This window comes from Elaeis guineensis, chromosome 14 (assembly GCF_000442705.2).
Source record: "Elaeis guineensis isolate ETL-2024a chromosome 14, EG11, whole genome shotgun sequence".
Classification (NCBI taxonomy): domain Eukaryota; kingdom Viridiplantae; phylum Streptophyta; class Magnoliopsida; order Arecales; family Arecaceae; genus Elaeis; species Elaeis guineensis.
Window position 1 is genome coordinate 3371123 of NC_026006.2, and position 22159 is coordinate 3393281.

Consider the following 22159-nt stretch of genomic DNA (forward strand, 5'->3'; position numbering starts at 1 on the left):
CCTTTATGGTTAATCCAATGTGCAACATGTCTTTTCTGGCATGCCTAGTGGGTGTGCAACACATCTTTTCTGGCATGCCTGGTGGAAGTATACAGGTAGCTCTCGTGATGCCACTTACGCTGTTAGGTCGATGCCCCCTGCAATGGAAGGAAGAAGTATTGGCCTATCTACATTGAAGATGAAACACTCATGTCAGAATGTGCTGATGACGTTTTAACTGGCACCATACAACATCAGCAGAGCTTACCAACTGAAACTTAGGTTCATTTTTTCCTTGATGTTCCGTAATACTCAACCCACACCTTAAGTATCTAAAGATTGCCTTACAATGGGCAATGATTATGACTATGAGATAGTCATCTACACAGTTAAGCTGAAAGATGGACTGCTTTTGCTGGCATATCATATAGAGTAATGCTCAAAGTTGCCTCATCAATGCATGATGGTAATTCATCGGATGAAATAATGACATCAGAGGAGAAAATGGATATGACATTTTCAATCTGTCAGCAATCAAGCGCAAATAACTTCATATGCATCACCTAAACCCACAATGGGACACTGATCAACATATCTGTTTTTGAAACCAACATTTTGCTAGCCTGCTAACACAATTTCTGATCATTTTAAGTGCACAGCTTGTCATTCTCCAGTGCAGTGATATTGTGGGGAATCATGTTTCTTATCATTTTGTGCAGCATGTCATTCTCCAAAGCAGTGATATTGTGGGGTATCATGCGCTTGTTATTCATTCCATGGAGGTTGCAAACTGTCTATGCATATAACACACGCTGTCAATGTGTTCTTACAACATGATGCATTCAAACCAAATTCCAACAGCACTCTCCCTGAACTGTCAGCATTTGAATCAGATGTTAAACAACAGTAACATTTAGTAATGTATATTAAAGTGATGTGCATTGGAATGCTGTAGAGCCTCCCTGAGATTCTTCAAAGCTTTATCATATGATACAAAGCCCATGAACCAGATTTCATGGTTGTCCACGGTCACAATCTGGATGTATTTCTCTGCAGGTTTCCTAACATTAACTGAAGAATTTACTGATCTCAGCTGCTCCAGTCCCACAACGACCTGTTTGTGGATGTACTGTTAGGACTTAAAAGTACGGCACATAGCTGAAGAGAAACGGTTGAAGGTGAAGCTATATGCAATGGACAGCAAGGAGAGCAAGGAATTTGTTTAAAAAATGGAAATTTCAAACTACAAACAGTAGAATGAAAATAACAGATGTACCTTACAAAAAGGCAACCAAATGCTCGTCACAAGGTTTTGAATATCGGTACCATTGGTCGTTCCAACCGACCGACAGCACGGTCTGGTACAGCCCCATATCGGACCGGACCAGCACAAACCGGCGAAGGGAGGAAAGGACGAACTAGGGAGGAGGAAATGAGAGAAAGAGAGGAAAAGAGAAGAAGAGAAAGAGAGAGGAAGGGAGAGAAGGAGGTTAAGGTGGTGGAGACACCACGGGTGGCTACCTGAGGACTACGTGGGCCCTCAGAAGGCCGCGGTGGCCACCGCAGCTCTGCATTAAAAGAATGATGCCCTACAAGCCAATCAAAATTTATATTTTAATGGGCTGTTCTTTAATCTTCCTGATTCATTTAATGACTTTTTATAAAATAAAAAAAAATTATGTTTCATCATATGCTGCATATTATATTTAGTAGATTATGATAAACCCTATAGATTAGGGTAATAATTTTAGGACTATGATGAGATCATGCTAGTGAGACCTAAAACCTTAAAATCCTAATCAAAAATATTCCCAGTCATTGGATCATTGAGTCAGAGATTAATATTTTCAAAAAGACTGGCACATCCTATGTATGCTCAATAGAGAGGGTGATTGATCTCATAGTCACTTGTGTGAGACACTAATACAAGGATGTGGATGCTCATTATAGAATGAGTCTATTTAATTGATCCGACTTGAGAACATCTTATGGAGCCTTATTTGCATGTCAAAAGATGGTTCTCTAAGTGGGAGTTGTACAAATGATCCTTAGACCTGAGACTACCATAGAATCTTATACACATGAATCCATATTTTGGTTCATACCGAGGCATGGCATTAAGACATGTACCGGATGTTTCAGATATGGTGGTGTGTATGGAGATTGTGAATCAGTCAACAAAAAATCGATCACTTCTAGTGAGAGGAGATGTCATCCTATGCATTCTCATATCTTGATAACTCAGGAAATCTCTGACCAGAACAGGATGAAGGTTAGAAAAGATTTCTAATACTTCATTAGAGCCATCATTGATTGATAGAGAATTAATAAGAATTTATGTTTGAGTTTGACATGATTTCATACTCATGAACATATTCAGGATGCGGGATGATCAAAGGATTGAATTGCATAGTAACTTGTCACTGAAAGATATTTTTGGTATTTCTATCAAAATTTCATATATTCCAGATAGACATGATACGTTGCTAGACATCAATCTTATCTTGTAGGTTTGATCGAATTAAAAAGTTTAATTCGATCGCCAATTAGAAAAGATTCTAATTGTTGAAATCAGATTAGCTCGATTGGACCTAAATCGGTTAGATTGGATTCTAATCAAATCAGATCAATTTGCATCCGGACCTACTGCTGGCTAGATGTGGAACCCAATAGATCACACACAAAAAAAAAATGATCAAGAATCTAATTGGATTAGATCATGCTTGCAGGATGAATATGCTAGCACATATTGCAAACCCTAGCTCCCATGTTTAAATCGAATTCGATTTGATTCCTAATTTGGGCTAATTAGATCCAATTAAATCCAATCTTCTTTTGGATTTGAATTGGGTTGACCCTTGATTATAAGTGACATATTTTCATATTTATTGTAGGTATTTTTGATAATTTATGGTGCTAACATCTTCTTAAAAACTTAATTTCATTAATAAATTAGATTTTCTTGTAAAATTAAATAATTTAAAAAAAATATGAAATTAGAGTATATTTATGAAAAATAGATGTTAATTCAATTAAGCAATTTAAGCACCAAATGATAAAAATTTTTAAAAATTTAATACATTTTTTTTCTAATTTTTCAGCCAAAAATTGAAGCAAAAATGAGCTAAAATATCCTTAAAAAAAGCTTAAAAAAAGACCTCCGATGCATGGTGGACCGACCGCTCAGGTTAGCTTAAAAGCTTAAAATGTCATTTACTGTAGAATTCAAAATTTCAAATTTAAATGCATGCTATATATATCATATTTAGATCCTTGTGTAGAGTTAATACATGTTAATTAATTAAATTAATTAATAATTTTTACTATAAAATTATAATTTTGAAAAAATTTTAAAATTATCGTTTTACCCCTGCACTGAATTCACTTCAACATGTTGATATGACCAACATGTAGTTCTTGATTTTTATATTTTAATTTTTGATTTAATGCCATGTAATAATCATGTAATAAGATCTTAGATCTAGGGATTCTCTGATTTTATAAGATAAATTTTGATTTATTTTAGTCTTCTGCTGTCTGATCTTGAAAAAATTTCAAGATTTAATCCTGAAACCCAAGATCTGGTTCCTTCAATTGGTATCAGAGCCTAGGTTGTTTATTACATGATTATTTATACATGCTTAGATTATTTCTTAGATTAGATCTAATTTATAATCTGATTGTTAAATATGAAATTAAAATTTTCAGATCAATCACGAACTGTAGGTTGTCCTGCTGTAAGGTTTACCCCCTAATAGTGCAAAGGTTGTCTTAGTTCGTGTAGATCTATCTTTAATCATAAATTTGTTAGATATGATCTATATTAAATTCATGATTTATTAGATTTAAAAAATATTTAAATCTAAAATAAAATCTCTTTGTTAATAATTCTCGCGCAAAGAACCATCATATATTTGTCTGAAAAATTTGCATAGTTTAAAGTTGAAATTGTTTTAATTACATGAACTTGTTTAGATTAGATCTAAAGTAGTTTCATGCTTTTTACTTGCATTTTTATTATGAATCAAACATGCAACTTGGTTGGTAGAATCATATTGTAAAAATATTTTACAAATACGAAAATTATTTTCGAAAAGCCAAACCCCAATCCTCAGCCCAAAACTTAATTGAGAATTAAGAAGTTATTTGATTAGGTTCTAGAATTGTGAATTGAAGAACCTAAGACACAAACCATAACACATTGGGTTAATGGGTTAGAGAGAATTAGGTCCATTAATTGGGTTGACCTAAGGTTAGTTTAAAGATGGACTTAATTAGAGAATTGACTAAATCTAATCAATTGTTGTCTTAGATTAGGTCAAGGATTCTCTAGATCAATTACAATAGTTGTAGTTGGTCAAGTCCATGTCTTTAACGAGAACTAAATGGACTTGATTCTTGGCTAAGCGGTCTAGTACGAACTGTTAAGTTGATCTAATCGAAACTAATTAAACCAGTTGGTGTCTAAGGTAAACCAAACCGGTGGTTTTTAATTGGCAGCCTACTTACGTGGCCATTTCTGATGGTGTCTAAGGCAAGCTTTGACAGATCCTCCCACCGATCGAACTTACCTGGCCTTTTGATGAAATTATGTTTTGATCGGATCACTTGATTATTCGAGCTGACCCATATCAGCTAGGTAAATCAGTGTGACTGATTTAGGTGCTCCTAGACCGATCCTTTTAATGGTCTCCCTTAAGCTGACTTGGTAAAGCCAGTGGAAGGATCATGATAAGCTGGTTCATCTGACCTCATCCTTTAAATCAATTAAATCTTCTAAAATTATTAGGTCTTTAAAATGAAATAGTTATGGTGATAACTAGATCATAGCCTCCCATTAAGTGGATGATAATGGGTCCATCAGTTGGATAATCATTGGAGGCCCAAAGTCCTGGTGCTTATCGGCTGATGGAATTGTCATTCATAATATGATTTCTTGACTGCATCTTTCTAAATAGTAGTTAGGTTAGCCAACCAAAGTTGGGCCTAATCATTCATTGGCTAGATGGGCCAAGTATGGTTATGTTAATAGTTGGACCTAACCAGACCTTTTCAGTGGAGGCCAAAGCCTACTGATTAGGGACTGGGACAAAATTAAAATTACTAAAAATTATTTAGAGAAATAATTGATTATGAACCTACTTTTAGATGTACATGGGTTGGCCAACCAAAGTTGGGCTTGTGTGTAATCTAAGTAGATTCTAGTACCCACTAAGGAATTAGGATAATTCCTCGAATTGGAGGTAGAGGCTACCAATTCGAATAAAATAGTGGGAGAAACCTTTTGATTAAAGTCTAAATCTTTAGGTTTAATGAATTAATTACTAATTAGGTTATGATTTTTCTTTGTACAGATATGGCCACTTTCCTATCGCTTCGATCATTATTGGACAATGATAAATTGGTGGGACCCAACTTCAGTAGCTGATACCGAAAGTTGAAGATAGTCCTGGAGCATGAACGGATCCTATATGTTATAACGGATCCTGCACCTAAGGAGCCAACTGCCAATACATGTGGAACAGTTAGAGACACTTACCAGAAGTGGCTCAGTGACTGGACCACGGTGCGCTACATCATGCTGGCTGCCATGAGCAATAAGTTCAGTCGCAGATTTGAGACGGCTCAGCCAAAGGACATGCTTCAAGTGTTGGAGGATGCCTTTGGCACACTCGATGACGTGGAGAGGCACAAGACTAGTTGTGCCATCTTCAACGCCAAAATGCAGGATGGTGCCTCTGTCACTGATCATGTATTGTACATGATCGAGCTGATGGAGCGTTTGAGCAAGCTCAACTTTTTCTTGCATAAGCAGCTTGGAAAAGATGCAATACTGAACTCGCTGCCCAAGCCTTATCTCCCATTCCTCATTATAGAATGACAAAGCCTGAACTAAACTACCACGGGTTACTGGGGTTGCTTCAAAACTTTGAGAAAGATTACCAACTCCACAAAGAGTCGGTGAACTTAGTGGGAGGTTCGTCTTCTGGTTCTCGATCCTTTGAGAAAGGGAAGAAGAACAAGAAGAAAAAAGTGAAGAAGGTGCAAGTTCAGGCTAGGACATCAGTGCAGGGCCAAACCAGAAAGATCAAGCCCGATAAGAGTCAAACTGAATGCTTTTTTTGCAAGAAGCGAGGGCACTGGAAGAGGAACTGTCCTCAGTACATTGCCTCCATAGATCCGAACAGACAGAGAAAGAAGCAAGCTGTTGCTGTGCAAGGTATTTATATGATAACTCTTTGTAATTTCTCTATTTGTGATATAACTGACTGGGTATTGGATACCGATAGCCCTTACCATATTTACAATTCGTTGCAAGGGTTGCAAGTCAGTAGGAGATTCGAGCAAGGCGAGAGGTTCCTGAACGTTGGAGATGGAAGACCAGTTTCAGTTCTAGCATTAGGAATCTTAAAACTTGTATTTGAGTCCCATACCGTTGTTCTTAATGATTGTCATTTCTGTCCCAGTTTCTTTTTAAATGTCATTTCTGTAGGCCTTCTGACAAAAAATGATTATGAAATTTTAATAAAAAAATAAGTTTGTAATATCATTATGAATGGTGTTACTATTTTTTATGGATATTCGAACAATGGTGTATATATGTTATCACAACATGTTAACGTAGTCTATTCCACTGGCAAGCACCCTAGATTAGATAGTGTATCAAATATCTACTTATGGCACTGTAGGCTAGATCATATAAATAAGAACAGGATAAACAGGTTGACTCAAGAGGAAATCTTCGAAGTCAGTGATTGTGAATCACTTCCAACCTGTGAATCCTGTCGTCTTGGTAAAATGACCAAGTCACCTTTTACTGAAAAAGGTGAGAGAGCTACTGAGCTCTTGGGCCTAGTACATATTGATGTATGCGGGCCCATGAGCACAAGTACTAGATATGGATATTTCTACTTCATCACTTTCATGGATGATCTATCTAGATATGGATATGTCTATCTGATGAAACATAAGTCGGATTCATTTGAAATGTTCAAACGATTCCGAAATGAAGTAGAAAAACAAACTGGGAAGAGTATTAAAACTCTTCGATTTGATCGAGGAAAATACCTTTCTGGTGAGTTTCTCACATATCTAAGAGAGAATGGGATTCTCTCCCAATGGACTCCTCCAGGAACACCACAGATAATAGTGTGTCTGAAAGGAGAAATCGGACTCTATTAGACATGGTCCGATCCATGATGGATTTTGCCAGCTTGCCAATATTCTTCTGGAGATATGCACTCGAATTGGCCTGTTATCTGTTAAATAGGGTTCCAAGTAAGTCTGTAATTAAGACTCCATATGAGATATAGACAGGGCATAAGCCAGCACTTTCACACCTTAAGGTCTAGAGGTGCCCGACCTATATCAAACGGTTAGTTACAGATAAACTTGGACCTAGGTCTAACAAATGCACATTCATAGGGTACCCCAAAGAGATCAAAGGATATTTTTTCTACCATGCTGATGAACAAAAGATGTTCGTCAGTCTTAAGGCAACCTTTTTAGAAAAGAAGTTCCTTGGTGAAGGAACCATTGCCTCTAAGGTTGAACTTGATGAAGTTCAACAGGTAGAAGGACCGACACCAATAGCTGAACCTGAGTCAGATTTGATTATATCAGATCTGGAGCCCAATGTACCTGCATCATTAAGGCGATCCGATAGAGTACCGCATCAGCCAAACAGATACTACGGTTTCTTGATCCGAGACGGTGATTCCATCGAACTCGATGAGAACAATGAGGATCCGATCACCTATATAGATGCAATGCAGAGATCTAATTCTGAGAAATAGCTTGAAGCCATGAAATCCGAAATGGAGTCCATGAAGGTCAGCAATGTATGGACATTGGTTGACCCACCTGAAGGGGTTAAACCCATTGGGTGTAAATGGGTCTTCAAAAGGAAGAGGGGCGCAAACGAAAAGGTAGAGACCTATAAAGCCCGTCTAGTTGCCAAGGGGTATCGTCATCGTTATGGTATTGACTATGACGAGACGTTCTCCCCTGTGGCAATGCTCAAATCCATTTGGATAATGCTTGCAATAGCTGCCCATCTTGATTATGAGATCTGGCAGATGGATGTAAAGACAACTTTCCTGAATGGAGAGCTGACCGAAGAGGTGTATATGATACAACCTGAGGGGTTTACATCCACAGATGAGTCCAAGGTATGCAAGCTTCAGAGATCCATTTATAGATTGAAGCAAATTTTTCGGAGTTGGAATATGCATTTTGATAAGGTGATCAAAACGTATGGCTTCATTAAGAACGGAGAAGAACCCTGCATCTATAAATGGGTAAATGGTCCAGTTGTGGTATTCCTTGTCTTGTATGTGGATGACATTCTCTTAATCGGGAATGACATCCCCGCACTACAAGGAATAAAAGTTTGGTTGACATCACAATTCTCCATGAAGGACTTAGGTGAAGCATCCTACATCCTAGGGATGAAAATCTATAGAGATAGATCTAAAAGGATGCTTGGGTTATCCCAGTCCTCGTACATAGACACTGTGCTGAAGAGGTTCAGCATGGAGAATTCCAAGAAGGACTATCTACCGATAGGCCATAAAATTTCTCTCTCTAAGAAGGATTGTCTGACAACTCCTGAAGAGAGAAAGCGTATGAGTAGAGTCCCATATGCTTCGACCGTGGGATCTATCATGTACGCCATGACATGTACAATGCCAGATGTGGCATACACACTAGGAGTAGTGAGTAGATACCAATCTGATCTTGGAGAAAACCACTGGAAAGTGGTTAAAGCCATCCTTAAATATTTGAGAAATACTAAGGACCAATGGTTGGTTTATAGCGAGTCAAATCTGAAACTTGTGGGGTCCACAGACTCCAGCTTTCAATCTGACCATGATGACAGCAGAAGCGTGTTGGGTTATATCTTTATTCTGAATGGTGGAGCCATCTGCTGAAAGAGTTCCAAGCAACATACTATGGCAAACTCTGTTTGTGAGGTGGAGTACATCGCAGCATCGGATGCCGCGAAGAAAGCTGTATGGCTGAAAAAATTCATCACCGAGCTCGGAGTAGCACCCTCCCTCGATGGTCCGGTCCTACTGTACTGCGACAGCACTGGTGCCATAGCTCAGGCAAAGGAACCCAAAGCACACCAGCGGACGAAGCACATTTTGCGCCGCTTCCACCTGATCCGGGAGATCGTGGATCGAGATGATGTCGACCTTCAGAAGATCGACGAAAAAGAGAACCTGACCGACCCCTTCACTAAAGCCCTGGCGATAAAGGAGTTCGACAACCACAAGTCGAAGATGGGTATTAGATACTGTGCCGAGTGACTTTAGGACAAGTGAGAGTTGTTGAGAAATATGTCCCAAAAGCCAATCGTCAACTTGTTAACGGTTGAGCAACCTTATATTATAATTGATTTGTTAATAAATAAAATATATTTTTGATATTTTCATCATAAGTTTTCATCTTCTAATGAACTCCATTGTTGTGATGAAGTCCTTAGGACTATTTAGGTTCGATAAAGAGAGGATTTATCGATTAGTCCTTAAAACTGTTCACGACCAAATGATAGACTGTTAATAAGGACGACAGCCTCTATCGAGCATAGGTCACTGTAGGCCATATGGGAGTTTTCTGTGAGTTTTCTGTGAGTGTCTCACATCTAAAACTCTCTCCTACTTCTCATCTTTGGAAGAGTCCAAATCAAGGAGGCATCTGATCGACCATTGAAGAAGGACAACGCAGTACTAGCATACTGTACTGATTTTCTGGACCAGAACTTCTGATCGTGATTCGTGGGCTCGTGTGAACGACTCTTAGAGGCCAGACGCATGTACGGCTCGCAACATCATCCTCAAGTCCGGATCAGCAAATTTAGAACATCTAACTTGCAAGGTAATAGATCTGATCTATTATATTTTACATACATTAGATGTAGTATAGAAACATGTTGATATGATCAACATGTAGTTCTTGCTTTCAAGATCTAACCCTAAAACCCTAGATCTAGTTCCTTCAAAGAAAAAATTGATCATTGAAGCTAATGGATGCTTTTTGGGCATATCGCTCTGCCTTCAAAACTAACTTAGGAATGTCTCCTTATAGGCTTGTGTTTGGTAAAGTATGTCACTTGCCAGTAGAGCTTAAACATAGGGCTATGTGGGCTATCAAAAAGTTGAACATGGATCTAGATGAGGCTAGACAACATAGGAAGTTACAAATTGATGAACTTGAAGAAATCAGGAATGAGGCAAACGACAATGCTAAGATATATAAAGAACGAACTAAGGTATTTCATGATCGAGCAATCCTTAAAAACTTATTTTCATCTGATCAAAAAATTCTTTTATATAACTCTAGGCTACATTTATTTTTTGAAAAACTTAGATCTAGATGGGCAGGGCTCTATATAGTAAAACAAGTTTTCTCTCATGGAGCTGTAGAGATCAAAAACCTAAGCAATGGTGCTACTTTTAAAGTAAATGAACAACGATTGAAACCATTCTTGGAGTTGCCTACTAAAATTGAGGAGGCCATAGTTCTCCATGAGCCTATTTATTATGATTGATTCTGTATCACGGGTTTAGTCCCGTTGAAGACTTGAAACTTAGTACTTTTTGAGAGGCAACCCAAACTTTTTTACTTTATTTTTCTAATCTTCATTTTTTTTAAGTAATAATGGACCGCTCAATGTGGAAGCACTTGTCAATAAATGTTGATCTAGCTGAAGATGGGATTTGAAGACAATATTGGGTAAGTTAGGGGGAGAACCAATTTTGAAAAGACTTCCAAATCATATGACATCTCTTTTCTTTCTTTCTCTTTGTATGCATCCTTCATTTTTCTTACTCCATTGAGGACAATGTAGATTAAGTTTGGAGGGAGAACAAAAAAATTTTTAGTCCTCAAGTAAGTATTTAGCATTTAAGCACCTGATTACATTTAAGAATCGAGTTAAACCAAGCATTTTTAAAAGAAAATTGATACACAGACTAGAGAATTTGTGAAATATTGAGGGATCAAGTATTAAGAAAACTCAATAAAGAGTTAAGTTTAAAACTTAAACAGTTTTCTTTGAGCATTTCTAAATTTTTCTACCAGCATCAAAGAAGAGTTTACTTCTCATGGACTTGTGTAGAATAATTATGTGTTTCTTCATATATATATATATATAATATATGAAAAAAAAAATCAAGTACTTCATACTGAGTAACCGAGCTTCTTTGCCGAAGCAAGCATTGAGTTTCGCATCAAAAGATATGAAAGATAAAGAAGCTTTGTTGTAAAGCTAGTTTTAACACATAGCCTATTTGAATCGAGCAAGTCTGAGGGGTATTCTATACCTAGTGCCCTAAAGCCATCTGGTTCGAAAGTCATTGGTTGAAAACTTGCTATATGGGTCAAACAAAAAGCTTAAGGGATTAAAACACTCAATAATGATACAACATTAAAAAAAAAATTAATAAATGAAGGATGAAAGTAACAATATATTTGTCTATATGAAGCTTAATGATTTAGAGATAAAGGTAGGAGTAATTTAGAACAAAGTTCAGAAAAGATTTAGTGTTCTTAATTTAACTCCCACATTGATTAGTATTAATACTCCAATGACATACCTCACTTACGTCCTACTGAACATCGATGGCTTTTTTGAAAATTATCTGGTGAAATTCGAAACTCTAAGTTAAACAGTACCTAACTCTAAATTCTTTTTTTATTCGAGAACATGCAAAGTTTAAATTGGGGAGTGTGATCAGTACATCAACTATGTCATAAAAATATTAAAATTTTTGATATTTAATTTTTATTATTTTAAATTTGATATTTTTTATATTTTTTTAAAAAATTAATTATGAAGAATTAATCACAAATCAATAAGTAATGGTCCTTCAACATGTGCAGATGAAGCTCATGTCCATATTTAGACTTGTTATATGTACAACGTGCAATGATATACTGACGTCAGGAATCCAATGAATAAAAAATATATATATATATTTTAAAGGAAAATGGGCATGAGTATTTAAATAAGGAGGGACCCATGCATGCATTAATTGCATGAAGACAAGTGCTGGTTGTGGGAGGATTTGAAGCAACTGGGCTTCATGAGGTTTTTGAAAGCGGGACCCAATAGTTTGAATTTGCATGGACTTAACAGAGGAAACAGAGATGGAGCGCTGGTTTTACGTACGGATCCGAGTGATTTAAGCTCACAAAGTCACGCAGGATTTGAAGCGCGCTGAAGCAGAGCTGTGGGTTTGCAGGTTCGGTCAAGCAAATCTGTAGCACCATTTAGACAGTTGTAAAGTCATCCAAACACCTAATTTAACAGGGATTTAGATACTGACTTCAATCAGAATTCTTGTTCTTCACGGGAGACACGTCCACCTCCTATCTATTAGTCCCATACCATGAAATCATAAAAACTCCTCCCACTAACACCTATTTAAGGGACCTTGGTATCTAAGAGTGGGAGAGGCACAGAGAGAAAACAGCAAGTGGCAGCGCAAGCAGAGAGAAAGCACAGGAGCAAAAGAAGCATAACAGAATTTTTTATTTTATTATTTTAGATCTTGAAAAAGAAGAGAATATAAAGCTAGAGCTTTTGATAGGTGGCTAAATCCCTTCAATCCAGGAATATGATGAAGCTTGTAAATAAATTTTTATTTTTTTTATGTATTTAATTTTTATACAATAAAATTATGCTTTTATTTCATATCTTTTTATTCTGAGGTATTGATCTAGCCTACACGACCTAAACCATCTACTGACGTGCCGTGATCCTTGGATACGATACGTGCTTAGGAAAGATAGATCGTGGCATGTTAGATTAAACCTTATATCTTATAATTGAATTTAGATAGTTTATACTATAATAGGACGAGTCGTGATCTACTAATACAGTCCGTACCCCTTAGAGATAAACTATACTAATACCCTAATCATAAGAATTAATATTACAATATAAAAATAAATAAATAAATAAATCTAATTTGCATGGTAGATTCAAAATTCTTGGATTATCTTTCTGACTTATTTTCTTTCACAAATTAATTTACATTTGTAATTGAATTCTTGCTATTTTATTCTTTCTTTAATCCTTCTACAATCAATTCTCTTTTGTTTCTTCTTCTTCAATAAAAAAAAAATCTCCCTAGATCTCCATGAAAATGATCCCGACTCACCCTATCTATATAGTTTGAATTGGTTTTCATTCTTGATCGCCTACTACAGCGATCGAATTAGGGTTTGATGGTTAAGATTTTATTATGCAAAATTTTTGAAATCCATACTTCCGCTATGCTCACCGAACCCTACATGCATTGTCTTTGGGAGAAAAGAGAAAAGAGAGGCGGGGGAGAATCGAACTGAGGGGGTCCAACAGAGAGGCCGCAGAAAGGCCTCCGACTGGCCGCTGTGGCTATCAGGCGACGTAAATGCCACCTTCAACTCCATGGCGGGGAAACAAGGGGCTTTTTTAAGCCCTCTGTTTTAGGGGCTTTTTTAAAAAAGTCCGTCAATAGCGAAGCTGGCAATGAAGTTGTCGGGTTCATTGTTTCTGAGCTTTTTTTAAAATGTATTGAAATAGTGAAGCTGATAAACTGATTGCTGACTTCACTATTTTTAAATTTTTTTAAAAAAATTTTTAAAAAATGAAGTCAGCAAACCAAGTACCAACTTAACTGTTTATCTCTCTTTTTAAAAAAGGACCGACGCATGAACAAGGGCGATCGCCCCTATTTTGTAGTCGCGACTCCGCCTGCACCGCTTCCACTGCTCGATGGCCATGACGACCATCCCGAGATGGCAGTCGTTCCGCCATCTTGTCCTCCCGTCTCTAGTGGCCTCTCCCACACTCTTTCTCGTTCGTTGTAGCAGCCCTATTAAAGGAAAAGAAAATCTGTTTCTCATGGATAACCAGGGTTGCATCTAAATTTTTTTTTTGAATCTTACTGAACAAAGATCAAATTCTTACCTGTATTATAGCAGAATTGGAGATCAAATCATCAGAATCTGGATTCAACCTTCGTATAGGCCTGAAAGTGTAGACCCTCTACTTCGCATGCACGCTAGACAATGCAGAAAAATAAGATGACCTCTGATCAAATCATCTTCGCAATCCAACCAAAAGGAGGAGAGGTGCTGGTGTGATGCCTCACATCAATAAGGGAGACACCCAAAGATGGGCCCACGGCAAGAGAAGAGGGGCAGCAAGGAAGAGGTGGCGCCAAGGAAGAAGGGGTGCCTCTAACTCATGCCTCTCTCTCTTTCTCTCTTCTCTCAATCTGATTTATTTGCTATTTCTTATACATCCATAGGTAGAGACCCTCTCTATTTATAAATGATTCTCATGAGACATTAAATATAGGACTCCTAATTCAAACATATTTTGAATCAGTCTATTACTCATGAAAGGACTCTTACATAAGATAAAATTCTCATCATATATAATGCCCACAAAGCACCCATTCTCACACCCACATGGGACACCCACAACCAGCACCATGCCAGATGCTGGTCGGCCAAGGGAGTGACAGAATCCCAATGCAAGTAGGACTCTAAATATCTCATCCAAAAAGGGTCCAATTCGAATCCAATTCGAAGCTGGTTCGAAATAATTTTGAAAGACTGTCAATCCTAAACTCTTTAAAATTTTTTAACCAAATCTAACTTAAAATTTTAAACCCAATTAAATCAAATTAATTCAGATCTAATCTGAAATTAATTAGCACTTAAATTCAATCTGTCATAGGCTCTATGGATCATAGATCAGAAACAGTTCATCCCTAGGATTGAACCTGAACCTCATATGTAGTGCTAGCTAAACATAGTCGACTCTTTAATCTTATTTGACCCATAACTTAATTATCAATTAAATTAGCTTATATGTTCAATCAAGTCAAGTACTTCTAAATTGAATACATAAATATAGGCCAATACATTCCTTGTTTGTCTGACTTGTGTGCATGACTCCATAGATTCAAACACTAAGCCGGTAGCACTAGAACCAATTTCTGCACTAATTAAGATGCCATCTAGCAATGGTTTCTGACGTCCAGATAGATCGAATTATTATAAAGAAATATTTCAGAACCCATATACATGGTGAAAAAAAAACTAGCTTTTTCCGCAGTAGGATCTTTCAGATCTAATGAGATCTGGGGCGGAATATTTCAAAAAAATATATCCTACGATTATTTCAGATCTAAAATCTATCAGATCTAATTTTTATTATCTGATATTAAATCTAAAATTAAATCTGAAAATATAAAGAATAGAGAAATACCTCTAGGATAATCTGATTACCCTGTAGATGATCGCAGCGATGCCCGAGGTTCTGATGTAGCCACGCAGTCGCCTGGCCTCTACCGGTATCCACTCGAGCAAGATCTAGATCGTCTTCTCCTCACGAATCTTTGCTCCAAAAATCAGATCTGGAAGTTCTTCAAAAGACCTTCTGAAGCTAGAGCAGCAGTTTCTCGACAGATTGCTGCAGCCTCCTGATCAGGCCGCCACCATGCCTTGGATTAGCACCAGATGGACGCCCAACTTCTTGGGCGTGAAGAGGGGAGAGAGAGGACCAGAGGGGCCATGGAGAGGTGGAGGGGTTTCAGGCTTTTGCTGGGTATGGTGCATCATCATTTAACCCTAGGCGCAGACAGGGTTTAAATAGACCCTGCTGCGCCACGCAATACCACATCATTCGACCAATCAAAAAATTTTAATTAATTCTGAAAAATTCTGATTGGTGGAGTGATGTCATCTGATCACATCAGATAAGAATCCCCATAATCTCTCCTATTGTTGGCGCCAACACTGGATAAGTCCAGTGAGGTTGGCGCCCAACAGTTTGAGTTGATCAGACCATCAGAGTCCTCATCTCATGGGACTCTGATCCTTATCCAATTGGGGCGCACGCCCAATCTGATTATGGTACCCAGTTTGAGACTTAATTTAGCAGGTGGACACTCCACAAAAACTCTCCAATGACCTCTTGTCAAGTGGCCTTCAGTCCAAGGTCTATGGGTCAATGTTTGACCGATGTCCTAAAATGGAAAATGACAGATGACAGGAATTAGCAGGTGTTTGTCTTTAATTCATTTCATGAATTAAGACAAGTCCTTTTTGAGTTCGACTGGCTCCAATCAGACTGAGAGAAACCTTCTCAAGGTTCTCTGGGTGAGTTAAATCATATTTGGCTCAGTCGAGATAGAAAAGATTACATGAGGAGAAAGTTAGGCTCAATCGTGTGCTAGCACGATTTTCTTGAACCTAATTGGATCTAATCCAAATTAATCGAACTGGGCTAGCTCAATTGATGATATCCAGACCCTAACTCTTATTTGTGTGATCCAATTAGGTTCAATTCCTATGGTAATAAGACATGTCGTGATCTCATCATCGACATCATCAAAACTCCTTTCGATGGATCAGAACTCTTTTGATTCAGATAATTAGAATGATCGATCATCAAGATCATTCTAATTGCTCTCAAAATCCACCAGTGACACCTAGCAGTATATGGTGGCAACCCATCAGAACTGAAGACGAACCTCTCAGTGCAGCTACCTGTGTGATTGAGTTCCTCTATCATGAGTCCCGACTGAATTAGGGTTAAGGTGAACTCGTCAAACCCAACATCAATCATATGAATCAATCGATCGATCCGATTTCGATGTGAAACTCTAATGGAAAACTCTTTTCATTATTTCACTCTGCCATGGCCATGGACTTAAGGACTCAATCTTTCGATCATCATAGGACTACTCTCATCTACCGAGGTTTATAGATCCCATCTTGGTGCGATTTGGTTCCTACACTCAAGGTGAACTGTTGATGTACCTCAGGTCAAAGAACTAGACACACACCTGCAGCATCGAGCTAGTCATCGACGAGAAGGTAGACTTCCTTATGACTGCTCGAGGTGGTCATACTCAGTACTCTCGTTCTCAACGAATACCTGTACTCTTGCTCCGGTGTCTCCACACCGTAGATTCAAGACATATCTACCCTAAGAAAGCGATCGTACACCGACCTTTCGGATCGATCACCATCCTCGTAATGATCCTATGGTTAGGAGTTGTTTATGAGTTAGTTATGTAAATTCATGCCTTAAATTTTCAACTCTTGAAAATATGAATTAACATTCCTACTAACTCAAAGGATGTATCACAAACATAATGTACACAATGTGATAGTAAAATAATCCTTTTATTCATTTATAGTCGAAATTATAAATTTGTCCTTAGATTTATACAGGAATGTGTCAGCCAATCTGACATCTAGGACACACATCTAACAAACTTTCACTTGACCTAATGCCAATTGGCTACATATCTAAGTCCCATCTTCTCAAGGTGGGTTTGGATCTTCTGCTGGCCTAATGGCACTGTCAGCGGGTATGCCACATTGTCTGTGGAGTCGACTCTCTTAACCTCGACATAATCCTTTTCGAGGTAATCATGGATCAGATGGAATCATCGCTCGATATGCTTGGACTTCTAGTAAGACCTTGGCTCCTTAGCCAGGGGTATGGCACCATTATTGTTGCAGTAAAGAGGGACGGCATCTGATGACATCACTCCAAGCTCTGCAGCAAACTTCTTGTATCAGAATGCCTCCTTCACAGCTTTCGATGCAGCAATATACTCTGCCTCCATAGTGAAATCAGCAATCACCATCTGCTTGGAACTCTTCCAGCTAACTGCACCACCATTGCAAATGAACAGACTCCCAGATGTCGACTTTCGATCATCTATATCAAACATAAAGTCTGAGTCTGTAAATCTCTGAACCTGGAGTTCTCCATTCCCAAAGACTAGAAATATATCCTTAGTCCTTCTCAAGTACTTAAGGATACATTTCACAGAAGTTCAGTGCTCTTCGTCTGGATTCGACTGATATCTGCTTGTAACACTCACAGCATGGGCTATATCAGGTCGTATACATAGCATGGCATACTTGAGGCTCCCTATTGCCGAAGCATAAGAGATCTTGCTCATGCGTTCAATCTCCTTAGGTGTGCTAGGGCACATCTTCTTGGAGAGATGAATGCCATGTCTAAAAGGTACTAAATCTCTTTTGGAGTTTTTCATGCTAAACCTTTTTAGCACCTCCTCTATGTACATCTTCTGTGAAAGTCCCAGCATCCTGTTTGGTCTATCTCTATAGACCTTAATACCTAGTATAAAGGATGCCTCTCCTAGATCTTTTATAGAGAACTCCCTACACAACTATATTTTGACTGAGGTCAACATGAGAATATCATTCCCAATTAGGAGGATGTCATCTACGTACAGTACGAGGAAGATAATTGCGCTCCCACTAACCTTCTTGAAGACACATGGTTTGTGATCATCATCACTGGATGTGAAACCAAGCGACTGTTCCATATAGATATCTTCCTCAAGATGTCCATTCAAGAACGCCGTTTTCACGTCCATCTGCCATATTTCATAATTGAAATAAGCTGCAACAGCAAGTAACGTGCGGATGGATTTTAGCATGGCTACGGACGGAAGGTATCCTGATAGTCAATGCCTTCGCACTAACTATAACCTTTCGCTACGAGCCTAGCCTTTAATGTCTCCACATTCCCATCTACACCTATCTTTCTCTTGAAGATCCATTTACACCCAATAGGTACAATACCTTCAGGTGGATCTACCAAGGTCCAGACTTGGTTTGAGTGCATCGAGTCAATTTCTAATCTCATTGCCTCTAACCATTTCTCGGAGTCGATATCTGATATCGTCTCGTCATAGGTCTTGGGGTCATCACCATGAGCCCCATTTTCCGTGAGGAACATTTTCTCTACATCCTCTTGTATAGTACCTAAGTACCTTTTAGGAGGACAGAAAACCCTAGTTGATCTACGAGGTGGAAGAGGTTGTGTTAGGACTGGTTCTAATTGATTGGGTTCCTCAGGTTCCTTAGCTTGTTGCTCTTGAGAGACATTCTCCTTGAGCTTAATTATTCTTCCGACGCCACCATCTTGAATGAATTGTTTTTCAAGAAAAATAGCATGTCGATTCACAATCACATTATGGTCTTTCGAAATATAGAAATAGTATCCTAATGACTCTTTAGGATATCCTATGAACCGAGCTCTACAAGACTTGAACTCTAACTTGTCCGCCTGCTGTCTCTTGACATGAGCCAGACAACCCCAAATTCTGAGATGACTCAGACTTGGCTTCTTACCATGCCATATCTCATACGGTGTGGTAGGAACGGTTTTAGAGGAAACCCTATTCAATACATATATTGCTGTCATGAGACAATATCTCCAATGAAACTCAGGGAGGTCTATGAAGCTCATCATGGAACGAACCATATCTAATAGGGTCCGATTTCTCCGTTCTAAAACTTCATTGAGTTGTGGCATTCCAGATAGAGTCTATTGAGAGACTATGCCATTGTCTTTAAGATAGTCTAGGAACTCCTGACTAAGGTATTCACCTCCTCGATCTGATCGAAGAACCTTAATGGGCTTTCCTATTTATTTTTCTACCTCATGTCTAAATTCTTTAAACTTTTCAAAGGCTTCAGACTTATGTTTCATTAGAAACACATACCCGTACCTAGACATATCATCGGTAAAGGTAATGAAGTAGACATAGTTGCCTCTAGCCGGCGCATCAAATGGGCCGCACACATCTGTACATATTAGGGCAAGTAGGTCTGTGGCCCTTTCCCCATGTCCTATAAAAGGAAGCTTAGTCATTTTGCCTTGAAGACATGATTCACAAACTGGATATGACTCAAAAGTCAACGGACTCAATAGCCCAAACTTCTCCAATTTATTAACCCTATCTTCAGCTATATGACCTAGCCTTAGGTGCCACAGATACCTATCATTTAGACTATCTTTAGGCCTTTTAATTCCTATAGCATTCACATTTTGCTTGATATTAAATACAGATACATCAATATGTAGCAGATAGAGACCATTAATAAGAAAACCATTTGCAACTTTATTATTTTCATAAAATATGTTACAATGGTCCTTATAAAAGCTAATCACATAGCCTTCTTGTGCTAAACATGAAATAGAAATCAAATTCCTGCTTACTGCAGGCACATAATAACAATCTCTAAGAATTAAATCTAATCCTAACGGTAATCGCAGAGGGTGGGTTCCCACGGCCACAGCAGCAACTCTTGCTCCGTTCCCGATACGTAGGATCATCTCTCCATCCCTCAGCCTCCTGCTCTCCTCAAGACCCTGCATAGAAGTGCACAAATGAGCACTAGAACCAAAGTCAAGTATCCAACTGGATGCAGAGGATACCATAAGATTAGATTCTATAACAAGCATACCTCCAGAAGGACCATCCTTCTTGTTCTTCAGGGTGGCCAGGTACTGAGGACAGTTCTGCTTCCAATGGCCGTCTGAATTGCAGTGGAAATATTTTTCTTTTTCAGCAGCCTTCTTCTTCGATTCCATCTTCTTCTTCTTCCCATCCACCTTCTGCTTCTTCACAGACTTTTTCTTCTTTCCAAAAGACTTTCTCTTAGAAGAAGTCCGCTCCACAGTAAGGACTGAGCCTTTTGAACCCTTCAAAGAAAGCTCGGTCATAACCAACATGTTCATTAACTCAGCCAAGGTACACTGCATCTTATGCATATGGAAGTTCATGATGAACTGACCATATGCATCAAACAAGGACTGAAGGATCACATCAATCTGAAAATCTCTGTCTAAGATGACACTGAGCTTCTCAAGCTTCTCAAGGTCCTGGATCATTATCAAACAATGATCTTGAACTGACTGTCCATTATGCATTTTAGCCTTAAAAAGTCTTTGGCAGACTTGATACTTGGCTGCGTGACTTTGTTCACCAAATAACTCTTGTAGGTGAGCCAACATTTGACGGGTAGTCATAATATTCTCATGCTGGCACTGCAAGTCATCAGACATGGCGTCCAACATGTAGTACCTGGCTTTGTTATCATCATCCGTCCACTTTTCCAAAGATGCTCTCTGTTCAGCAGTCGGACGTGCTGGCATGGCAGGTGGGTCCTGGTCCAAGACATGAGTCAGTTTCTCAAAACCTAGAACAATTTTGTAGTTCCTCAACCAGTCCTTGAAATTGGGTCCAATCAATCTATGAGTGTCTAGTATTTTAGTCAGGGGGTTGGACGTAGACATGTTTCCTGTAGAGAGTCAAAAATTTTTAGTAAGATTTTATAATCAAACTTAACCAATTTGCTTAGGGATTTCATTTTTAAACAAATTAGGTTCCCACTATTTTCTCACATCCCTACACTCCCTAGGTAGAGATGTGAAAATCTCTGTGATTAGTGATTTCTAGTGGGTGGTGCGGTCTCACCGGCTGGCTCACCACCTCACCTAACAGTTATTGGTGATGGGTCAACCGATGAGTGGACAACTCTTGTCCAATGATTCTCTAATCATGGTGTACCCAAAACTTGGTTTCTAATTCATGAAGCTCACCATGTCCGAAATATTGCTCCAATCTTTAGTTAAGTCAGACCCACAATTTGCACGAACTAAAGTCCTGATTGGGTCCCTCACCGTATCCGAAATATTGAGCACAACCCATCCTCTAATCCATAGCATCCAATGCCTAATGGATATGGTTGCGTCTTTCCGATGCAACTGAGCCACTGTAACTAGCCGAGAACAATCAACCCCGAGAAGGACCCGCACATACACAATGGTGGAAGACTTTAGACTTAATATTTTCTTAGGGAGATTTGATTTAGGTCTCATTAAACTTGACTTGAAATAGTCATAACAATTATGACTAACCTAGTAGCATGGGTTAGCTCGAATTGTTAGCCACCTCAAATCAGAACTGGATCGACACATATGGCCAGGTAAGTGAGACCGATGGAAGGGATATGCTATTAACTCGACAAAAATGCATTCGAGTTGAGTAACTCCCAATTAAAACTCAGTCGGTCGTATCTGCCCAACTTACCTTAGACACCAAATTGTCGAACCAGAATCAATTGGGTTAGCCTACAATCCAGGCTCTAACTACTGGACCAAATTAGGTCTTAACTTGATCGAGTCACATCTGAATGTGATTCGACCTTGACCTAGACTTAATCCTATTAGGCTGGTCAATTATTAGCTTTCATGATCCTACCTAACCAACTTTTGATTCAGTTTGATCAACCGCTAGACCTAATTGAGCTACCCAAGCCCGAACCCAATTTT

General features: G+C 38.5%; 2 protein-coding genes across 2 annotated transcripts in view; both read right to left on the reverse strand.

Annotated features, from left to right (window-relative positions):
* Positions 1–723: 723 nt before the first annotated feature.
* LOC105035776 (GEM-like protein 1) overlaps positions 724–22159 on the reverse strand; it is a 117858-nt gene continuing 96422 nt past the window's right edge. The window contains 1 exon segment of the mRNA XM_073248499.1: positions 724–1093. Coding sequence (XP_073104600.1) covers positions 893–1093 — 201 coding nt within the window. The 3' untranslated portion in view covers positions 724–892.
* Positions 19978–20991, reverse strand: LOC140853695 (uncharacterized). Its single transcript, XM_073248500.1, has 2 exons — positions 20290–20991; positions 19978–20194 (listed from the first exon to the last, which is right to left on the reverse strand). Exons 1-2 carry the CDS (start codon positions 20978–20980, stop codon positions 20187–20189), a joined length of 699 nt encoding a protein of 232 aa, XP_073104601.1. The 5' UTR covers positions 20981–20991; the 3' UTR covers positions 19978–20186.

Excerpts from the sequence above, each read along its gene's own strand:
- LOC140853695 (XM_073248500.1), bottom strand. The coding sequence starts at position 20,980 with ATGCCAGCACGTCCGACTGCTGAACAGAGAGCATCTTTGGAAAAGTGG.